Source organism: Perca flavescens, unplaced genomic scaffold (genome assembly GCF_004354835.1).
Source record: "Perca flavescens isolate YP-PL-M2 unplaced genomic scaffold, PFLA_1.0 EPR50_1.1_unplaced_scaf_125, whole genome shotgun sequence".
Lineage (NCBI taxonomy): Eukaryota > Metazoa > Chordata > Actinopteri > Perciformes > Percidae > Perca > Perca flavescens.
The window spans coordinates 1-10842 of record NW_021166543.1 but is presented as its reverse complement, the minus strand read 5'-3'; the positions used below and the strand labels follow the sequence as shown (position 1 = coordinate 10842).

General features: G+C 43.2%; 1 protein-coding gene across 1 annotated transcript; it reads right to left on the bottom strand.

Annotated features, from left to right (window-relative positions):
- Window positions 1-3588: 3588 nt before the first annotated feature.
- Window positions 3589-10099, bottom strand: LOC114551515 (alpha-2-macroglobulin-like protein 1; the record flags this gene model as incomplete). The annotated part of the gene is given in 15 exon segments (XM_028572544.1): window positions 3589-3775; window positions 4597-4638; window positions 4809-4914; window positions 4998-5066; window positions 5134-5224; window positions 5436-5554; window positions 5663-5875; window positions 6915-7102; window positions 7199-7373; window positions 8144-8218; window positions 9174-9224; window positions 9226-9280; window positions 9282-9320; window positions 9482-9557; window positions 9928-10099. Coding segments are annotated over 15 exon segments (1476 nt in total), but the record flags the coding sequence as incomplete, so codon positions are not given.
- Between the last annotated feature and the right edge of the window lie 743 nt (window positions 10100-10842).

The following is a 10842-nucleotide window of genomic DNA, read 5'->3' as shown; positions in this document are numbered from 1 at the left end:
AATCGCGATTAATCGCTTTTTTAAATTGAGACTGAAGCTTATAATAATGGATATTTAAATGCTAAATCATTGCAAATATGAAGAAAAAAACAAACAAGGAAAGGTTCTGCTAAGTTCAGAATGTTTAATATCTTTCAGAACAACAGCAGCAACAATTTGGCTTAGTCCTGCTGAAGGCTGCTGAAACGGCTAGAAACTGTCTGACTTGAGAGCAGATTTTTGTCACCGTCCCCGGCTGCTGTCGCCTGCTCTCGTCTACTTTACAGGCGAGGCGCAGTTCATCTCCAACGAGCCGAGAGTTCAGTTCATCTCCAACGAGCCGAGAGTTCAGTCGCCGGCAGGGCAGTCGGGACTCACCCGGTAGCAAAATTACGAATCCCACTATGGCCACGCCAAGACCCGCCCTACGAAGCAGCTCGATTGGTTGGGGTTAGGCATTTCACCTCGAGTGGTTAAGGTTAGGGTTAGGGGATTGGTCAGGGGATAGGACCTGTACATGTAAGCATGGACGCCTGGCCAATAGTAGTGTGTGAACGCTATTGAAGGGCGGGTTTTGGCGTGGCCATAGTGGGATTCGTAATATTGCCACCCGGTAATGGCAAGCGGAGTGAGGTTTCTCTCAGAATCTGATGAAAATCTTCTAAACTGACCTTTGTTGAGCTGAAATGAAGACCGATTCAGCAACTGCACGGCCTATTTCTCGCTTAAAATGTGTTCAGAAATGTTTCAGTGAACTATTTTAGTACAATATGAGATCGTATTCTGAACGGCCGCCATGACAGTCTGGCTCTCAATATCCGGAGAAAACAAACCCATGTGACGCGTTCGTCCAATCAGCTGCGGTTTTCATTACTTAATACAAAGTAAGCGCCGCCTGCTGTTATGGAGACGTATTACGTTTCTCAGCCGCCACATGAAGTAAACAAACACAGCTGCGTTAATTTCGTTAATTTTTTTTAACGAGTTAAATATTAAAAAATTAACGCATTAATTTTGACAGCCCTAATATATATATATATATATAATGTCTGTGTGTCGGTCTGTCTTTCTGTGTGTGTGTATATATATGTGTGTGTGTGTGTGTGTGGGGGGGGGGTGTGTGTGAACAACAATTTCATTGCCAATGACTGCTTCACTGTAGTTGTTGTGCATATGTGCCAATAAACATCTTTAACTTTTTAAGTACAATATGTCTTGAAATGTACAGAGATGATGAGCAGCCTGGGCTATCTACAACCCTGACAACAAGCAGACAGGCCTACACAGAGAGGGGGTGGAAGGAAGAGTCAAACCAGGTCAAGATCTCCAGCCAAGTCTGGACAGCCACACCACAGCTCTGAGCCCTGGAAAACAGAGTGATCCTGATACTGTCCCACAAACCAGTAGGTTCATGCCCTGCAGAACACCAGAAGCCCAGGAGAATATGCATTCAGTACACTCACCAATGGACCTGTTCCAGCTGTACTTTGCCATGGATACCATGCAAAAACAAAGTTTCTAAGCAAAAAACAAAAGAAAAAACACCTATTGCCACACCTGCTTTTTGCTGTATATAGATTGATTTTCTCTCAATTTTACCTTTTTCTATGTTGTATTTGCACTATTTGGGAACCCTCACACTCTGAGAATGCAAGGCATTTAATGTAGCTCTGTATAATTGCGTGCATAAACTGTTTTCAAGAGTGGCAAAGCTAAAAACAAAAAAAAAAGCCTATGGCTACACCTGCTTTTTTGTAAATAATACTTTTTTGTATATATTTTGATTATATCTGAATTTTACCTTTATATGTTGATATGTACAACTTGTGTTTACATTACAAACTTTTAACAATGCTTGGTTGGGCATGTTTGTGTTTAAGGTAAAAAAAAACAAATTTTTCATATCTGATTGTGTTGTGTTTTGGGGTCCAGTATGTTGAAACAGTACATTAAAGTGAAAAACTAATTAACATGTCATATAGGTGATCTTGTGCTGAAAAGAAAGATACTAAACATTGGTATGTTAAACATTTTATGTTGCAAAATAAAAAAGTACTCAAAAACGGCCAAAATAGCCCAAGACTCCGAAGGGTTAAGGCTCTGGGCGTGGAGGGGCTGTCCTGGTTGACACGCCTCTTCAACATTGCGTGGAAGTCTGGGACGGTGACCAAGGAGTGGCAGACCGGGGTGGTGGTTCCCCTTTTCAAAAAGGGGGACCAGAGGGTGTGTGCCAATTACAGGGGTATCTCACTTCTCAGCCTCCCTGGTAAAGTCTACTCCAAGGTGCTGGAAAGGAGGGTTCGGCCGATAGTCGAACCTCTGGTTGAGGAGGAACAATGCGGATTCCGTCCTGGAACAACTGACCAGATCTTTACTCTCGCAAGGATCCTGGGAGTATGCCCAACCAGTCTACATGTGTTTTGTGAATCTGGAGAGGGCGTATGACCGGGTCCCCCAGGAGATACTGTGGGAGTATAGGGTGAGGGGGGGGGGGCCTTCTCAGGGCCATCCAATCTCTGTACAACCAAAGCGAGAGCTGTGTCCGGGTTCTCGGCAGTAAGTCGGACTCATTTCAGGTGAGAGTTGGCCTCCGCCAGGGCTGCGCTTTGTCACCAATCCTGTTTGTAGTATTTATGGACAGGATATTGAGGCGTGGTCGGGGTGGAGAGGGGTTGCAGTTCAGTGGGCTAGGGATCTCATCACTGCTCTTTGCGGATGATGTGGTCCTGATGGCATCATCGGCCTGTGACCTTCAGCACTCACTGGATCGGTTTGCAGCAGAGTGTGAAGCGGTTGGGATGAGGATCAGCACCTCTAAATCGGAGGCCATGGTTCTCAGCAGGAAACAGATAGAATGCCTTCTCCAGGTAGGGAATGAGTCCTTACCCCAAGTGAAGGAGTTTAAGTACCTTGTTCACGAGTGAGGGGACAATTGAGCGGGAGATTGGTTGGAGAATCGGCGCAGCGGGTGCGGTATTACATTCAATTTATCGCACTGTTGTGACGAAAAGAGCTGAGCCAGAAGGCAGAGCTCTCAATCTACCGGTCAGTTTTTGTTCCTTCCCTCACCTATGGTCATGACCGAAAGAACGAGATCCAGGGTGCAAGCGGCCGAAATGGGTTTCCTCAGGAGGGTGGCTGGCGTCTCCCTTAGAGATAGGGTGAGAAGCTCAGTCATCTGGTAAGGATGCCCCCTGGGCGCCTCCCTAGGGAGGTGTTTCAGGCACGTCCAGCTGAGAGGAGGCCTCGGGGAAGACCCAGGACTAGGTGGAGGGATTATATCTCCAACCTGGCCTGGGAACGCCTCGGGATCCCCCAGTCGGAGCTGGTTAATGTGGCTCGGGAAAGGGAAGTTTGGGGTCCCCTGCTGGAGCTGCTACCCCCGTGACCAGATACCGGATAAGCGGACAAATATGGATGGACTTTAGGATTAACAGGCTTCTCAAAATACTTGAGCTGGATTGTATGTGTCTGTAGGTTAAGATGTATGGACTAAGACTTCATCATTTTGTAAAATAATCCATTACCTGCAGCACAAGGGTCATTTGTCAACATGATAAATACAAGGCAGAAAGATTAAACTGTAGAAAAAGTTCAACAAAATACCAGTTTCAAACAGGACATTGAAGTCACATTTTTTTTATTTAATTATCCATAATGCATTTCACTTCAGACAGTAGTTACACAGCTGTAAGGGGTTGTGGCAGAATACCAACAAGGAAATACAAAACAGACATGGTGTTGGTACATAATGTGCATCTTCTGGATGATGCGAGGACTGACCACATGCTTTAAGCTGCAAAAGAAATTAAAAATAATAAATTCATTGCAGAGACTTAAGCCTGTTCATAACAAAGATTTGCAACATTCTGACACCTGACAGTTTCCACCCATGCTACTATACCAGAGTGTAGCCCCTTCATATTAACGACTCTGTATATTTACTTCCATTTGAACTTCCAGCTTTTTGTAGATAGATATAATTTGTAGCCTATGAATAAGGATAGGTAATTTCCAGTAGTAATGAATTTGCGTCAAAAAAACTGAATTTTGAGTTTATTATTTGAGGGAACATCTAGAGAATGGCATGAAATGGGGGCCGTCCCACATAACAGACAAGAGATGTCCCCTCTTTGGTTAATTTCTCCCGTCTAGTCAGCAGTTCATCGTTTAGAGGCGACACCAACTCCCATAATCAGCCAAACATTAACAATGGTTTAGAGGTGACACCAACTCCAATAATCAGCCAAACATTAACAATGGAGACAGCATGCCACCAGGGGAACGGCTGATGAGAAACCGCTGACAGTTTGTAACCAATTTGACCAGCTGACTTTGCTACGAGCCAATTGGCTGTTCAAACAGGTGACGTGCCTTACGTTCTAAAACCAGCCAATGGCTACTTGACAAGCCGAGTTGCAGGCGACGCCATCAGACTGCTGCAACATTCTAAAATGTCATTTCCTCGTTGCAAATCTTTGGTGTGAGCTGGGCTTTACAGTCTACACTGGATGGAGGTTTCATTTGGTTTAAGGTTACAAAATTGGCAGTTTTACAATCATTTAAACCATTCCAGTTTACATTATGTCATAGTGCTTCTGGATATCAGTTTGTTACCTGCAACACAAGGGTCAATGTATGCCGTATCAGACTGGTCACCTTAAGGGAAAAAAAGTGAGAAAAAAGTTAAACTCTCATATGTTAAATAGCCCATCATATTAACATACTATAAGTTACTATTTTGGTAACCGTTCAGGTTGTTGTACAGCTACCACGGAACAGTGTGTGCTGGGACTTCTGTGAATGAAGTTTAGAGAGGATCGATTTACTTGGCTGGTAGTAGTCGTAGATCTTGACCACGGCTGGCTTCAGGTTCTGCACTTTGTACTCTTGTATGAGCGTCAGGCTGTGGTTGATTCTTATGTCCTTCTGCAACTGTTGGAAGAAGAAACGACCACATGATCACCAACACATCTGGAGGGACTCTGCTCTCGTTTGTCACTTTAAATCCCTCTCACCTCCCGTATGTACACCAGAACATGATCCTCCTTTTGTTCAACACTGTCCACCAGCAGGGCACCTTTGAGCTGTGAGGAGACATCAGCTGGGTTACCATGACTACTACTACTGTTTAAAGTTACTGGAATCACTCACCATGTTCAAAGACTCTGGGTCTGGGACAAATCCAGAGAGCATTTTGATATCCAGGATAACCATGTTTGTACTGGACTCCTTTCCACTATATCTGTAATGCAAATACCATAAAAATGTGATTTCAATCTGGTGCTTTGGAAGGGTCCATTTACCGTTCGTTTGAGCTGAGTTTTAGCCACCAAGTTGTAAACATTGCTCCCCCCATCCAACAGTTACATCGTTCAAGCCGGTAGATGCAGAGGATTATTTGCCAAAAATGTCAGTATTTGTCAATGTCGTGGATGTGCTTGTCGATTACTTACAGAGATGTTAAATTCAGACTGAGTTTGGGTATTTTGCTGGTGCAGTTGGCCTCTGGTTGGACCAGAACACTGAGGGTGGTATCAGCAGCAGGAGTTGGGACGTTATAAACAAGAGAAATCTAAACCAGGAAAGGAATTCATAAAGTCAAGAATTCTTTGCTCGAGTTGGTTCAAATGTACAGGATGAAGCATCAGGATTGGTGCTTTATGTACACCAAACCACTGACCTGTATCGCAGCACATGCAGTGCCCTTCACCTCCAGGCTGTACTTTCCCGTCACATCCTGCAGCTGCTTCTCCTGGTAGAGCAGTTTGTTGTTCCGATTCACGTCAAACACCAGCTGGCCACCGGGAGACTGGACAGTCACTGAGCTTGAACCCTCTGGACTGAACACCAGAGTGGAGTAGAGAGCCAGAGCCTGAAGAGCCACCACGGTGTCCTACAACACATACAGAAGAACAGAACCAAGACCAGGGCTCTCAACTTCTGCTTTTTTTTTAATTCAGCATTTCTCTGTGTGTTATATTATGCATTGTCTGGATAAAATATAATTAAATAGCCTAGGTGAATGGTTTTCACAATGGGGGCTGGGAGGTTCTGCAGTAAAAATATTCCAAATTATGGTATTGTTGAAAAATATAAAACTGTCAGAGTAGCCTTGCAGCCAATTCAACATGTAGCAATAAGCTACCAAACAGTGAGAGTACACTTGTCTCTCAATCTTGGGCAAAGTCACAAACCGTGACAAAAGCCGCAACTTGAAATCCTCCCTCTCTGCTGGTGCGTGGGGGCAGGGCCTTCAGAAATCTACGGTGAGTCTTGATCCTCTACTGGTTCCAGTTTAAAAAAAAAAAAAAAAAAAAAAAGTGCAACTTTGTGGGCATTACCCTGGTAATTTCTGTGTGAGAAATACAAGGTGTGGTGTGGGCGGTTTGAAATGAGTGTGTCTCATGCCCAATGCATGAGGTATGAATACCTATGTGCATAAGTTTATACAGATGTAAAGGTTTTGGTTTAAACCTATAGCAGCTTTATTTCAGGTCCCTCCAATAGTTGATTTTCATACAGAAGAAAATTACCATTTAAAAAAATATGCACCTTTTATTTGTAGTTTATGGGCTAAACCAATGCTATGGTTCTCTGTATGGTTTAACTGATGCTAAACAGTTAAGGTAACTGGCGATGTCTGTCCTGTGAGAACTATGCATGTCTAAATGAGTTTTTAAAATAATTTCTTTTACTTCATAAGCTAAATTCAATATTTAAACAAAGTCTCAATTGAAGAAGCAGAAAAATGCATTGTCAAACACATTAAAATTGGGCTGTTTTCCTTGTGCCATGCCGTTGTTTTCGGGATAATTGGCTTTAGCTCACAGCTAAGCCGCATATTTTTAAATAACTTTGTTCATCTTATTTGTCCCAGAAGAGATTACTGTACATTTGACTCAAAGTCCAGCTTAACCCCGTTTGGGCTGTACCTGTGTGGAGGAGAATCCTCCGTAATAGTTCTGCTGGCTCGTCAGCCATCTAACGATGCGGCTGGCGTAGCCCAGGTCTTCAGCAGTCGGGGAGGCACCGAGTTTAGCCAGCAGCACATAGGAGCTGGTCTCCACAGACAGAGAGGCTGATGTTTCTGTTGCTGTCTGAGACCAGTGGAGGAAACCTCCTAAAAACAACAAGCCATCCACAAAGAGCCCAACAGGCACAGGGTAAGCTTGATCACAGGAATGAAGCCAGAATGATTTCCTGGAGGAGGACTCACCTTCTCGTAAGCCAACAGTGTCTAGGTGACCCAGTAGGTGAACACGGGTCTCCATGTCTCCTGCCAGGGTGAAGACGTACGCCAGCAGAGCTGTGGTGTAGGTGTTGCTGAGGTCACCGATGGACTCCTTGAGGCAAGACAAGCTAGCATTCACCGGCCCATGAACCGCAGGATCCTAGAACAGATTCAAAGAAGACGTTGTCTTTCACTGCTGCGTTTGTCTCTGGAGTCAGAACTAAACCGAGGGGAAGCAGCGTTCAATTTTAAAGGCTCCACATATCTGGAACAAACCTTTTGATGCTGCCTCTTTAAATTTGTTCACTTCTTATACTGCACCTCCTATTGTTGCATTTTAGGTTTTTACTTTTAATTGTTACTGAAGTTGCGTTGTGTAAAATTGGAACTGCAAGGGAGCCCGTCAATACCCGATGGCAGACGATTGCAGATGAGTTGCGCATGCTCAGATTTAAACTGTTTACGGTGCAACGTCATACTTGAAATCTATAAATAACTTCATTACAAACAGAAGCTGGAATCATTTCAAAAACATTGATAGCTATGATTGCTAACATTGGCTCAAAACACCAGTCAAGTGACAGCCTTGGTTGGGTTTGATTGCCAACATTACAGAAGTCTCTCATTAGCAGCTTCTTGGAGGCTACTTGTTGCAAAGTGACACGTGTGCAACTCCCATCTGCCCTCGACTCACACTGGATAGTGACCGACCCACTCCTAATGGAGATATGAAGGGGCTCATTCTAATCAAACTAAAACATCAATTCTGTTTCAGGTGATTATACTCCAATGAAAACATTTCTGCCAATAGATTGTTTACATCCTACACACTGGTCCTTTAAAACTAAAAAAAAACTACAGTTCAGAATCTTTGTCCTTTAAAAATTCAAATTAAATCTTATGTACAAATTTTACAAATAATCAACTCACATCTATGTACATATTCATCTCCAAGAAGGCAGCAGTGATGTAGGCACTGAGAGTAACTTCATCAGACACACCACCCTGTAAAGAGGAAGCATAAGGAATTAGTGATCTGGTCTGACTCACTGGATGCAGAATGTAGGCCTGGCTGTTACTGTATTCTGCTCCCCTTTTACCATCTCTATCAGTTTCAGCCAAAGCCAATCTATTCCCCCATAGCCAGAGGCATTGCACACAATTCTGGGCCTGGTAAAAAAGGCTCTCTATGGCCCACATCCACAGGCTGTTCATTCTAGCATCTTTTTGGGCCCTCCTCACACGAGGGCCGTGCATACTCAGTCCTCTTCCCTTTGGTTAGTATTTTGATTCCCTGGTTGGTATATAACGGAGTCCTGATAGATTTAACTGACCACCTCCACCATAATTCAAACCATAAACTCTCAGCTCATAACCTCACACGAGATGACCGATCAGATTGTTTACCATGTAGGTATAGGACTCGATTCAAAGACATGTCACTTTTGGATGGAAATCCTTTCAATACATAGGGGACTCAAATTTGGTAGAAGTTACCAGATGGGTCACTTTTGTAAAAAGAAACCTTTATTTTAATTTAATAAAATTGAGAGCTGGGTAAATTTATTTAGTACATTAGTAAATATGAACAATTTGTATATTCAGTTATTACACACTGTACATATTTGTATATAGGTCTATATACTGTATATACAGACAGATCACTGTACCTCCAACACTCAGGGGCCTGACTCAAGCAGACTTCAGCATTTGTGAAACAGGACACTGCCACGGTTTAGAAATGCTCGTCAGTTGGAAATCCCATTTGAATTCCCACATTGCAGCATGGTCCCCAGGCTAACATTTCTCACTACTGAGACATGAATCAAAGTCCTGATGGTGAATTTTTAAATTCAGCTACTGCTTCACTACTGAGAAAAGTGGCATTTAGTAAAATTAACGACCTGACCTTTAGTTTCAGTTCTTGTCAAACAAACTAGTAAAGAGGGACTTTAACTACCTTCATTATGGTGTGGAAGAGCGTTCCAGACTGTTCAAAACAGCCATTTTTTTCGTTGTTTACTTTTCAGCCAAGTCACGGATGCTTTGATGTTCGCTGGGTCAAAGTCGTAGATTGGCAAACGATCGCAACACAAATGCAGTCAGCCTGAGGATATTAGAAACAAGAGGAAGCTCTTATGATCCGTTTAATGCTCACGACAATCATCTACTCTACAAGTATAAACTGTATGTCGTAGTAAATGTTGCACACCATGTAAATGTATAATTCATTATTCTTTGTGGATGATTGACCAGTAATGTTCTCACCAAGTGTTCCTGGTCCTGCTCCAAATGTGCTGTAAGTCTCCGTTGTTATCTTTGTAGTTCAGCTGTCTCTGGTAGCCTGTAGAATAGAGACCCACCAATTAGGCCATTTACAGATTGGATTTCAGATTAGCTCATTTTAGGTGAAAACCGCTCTGTAACTGAATCTACAGCTGTAGTAAATATTTTATGCCTTTAGTGGACAGGTGACTAAAAAGATGACAAAGAAAGGAATGACATGCAACAAGGTAGTTATGGTGGGGTGGGGGCCTGTTGTCAGCAGAGGCCGCAGGGTGCCCCTGATCTGTAGTCTCCAATAGGAATGACGAGCACCGTCAAGTGATTATGCACGCCCGCTGTTCCATTTTGTGCAACCACCACCAGAATGTAGCAGACACTAGATTTGGCATACGTGTTCTTTTAGCTACCAGAGTAAAATGGAGCCTCACCACTGGTCAGGAAGTTGGTAGCCTTTTTCCTGATGGCTGGGGTCAGCTGCTGGGTGTCTCTCAGGTACTCCAGGACGTAGATGTCCGGGGCAAGGAGCGCCATGTTCTGCTCTCCACAGCCATACGGCATCTGCAGCAGCCCATCCAGGTTCTCCAGAGCCCGCCCAGGATGTCACCTGCCCAAAACACAGAATCACTGAGACCCAACGCGAAACTAACCTGACCTTTACTTTCTACTGGGGATTCAAAGTAGAAACTGTATGTTCTTATGTTATACCACCTTTTGTTAATCCTGACAGAAACCAATTTAAAGTGATGGTTTGGATTAATTTCACCCTAGGGTCCTTTGCACCATGACCTCAAGTTAAACACCCCCCCAAGAAGCTTTTTTTCACTTGGGTTGAAGATTGGGAGAGTTAGCATAGAGTAGAGTCATCAGCTGAATAGCTTAGCACAGGGGCTAATTGGCCCACGTTTGTATCTTGTAAATGACCCCACTAATAATTCCTGAAATGATACCAAACTTCTACAGTAGTACAAATGGGTTATGCACTCAAAACGATGGATTGGAGAGTTTAAGTACACCAGAAGTTTAAGTAAGTAACACTAGGCTTCTCGTCTCTGCTGCTACAAGCAGTAAGAGTGCTAAGGGACGTCTACAAAATTCCAACACTGAAAATAAATAAACCTTCATTAATTTACTGATTACAGGTAATGTCTCCAAACTTACCTCAATTATAACTTGTCTAGTTATACTACAGCAAGTACGAAAAAAGAAAAAAAAATATTTTGTCTCTTGTCGGTGGGTGTTTGGCTTGAGGTTATGGTACAAAGGACCCTAGGGTGAAATTACTCTGAACAATCACTTTAATATGTTGAAGGTGTAAATGCACTTTGTATTTTGGCTTCACTTTG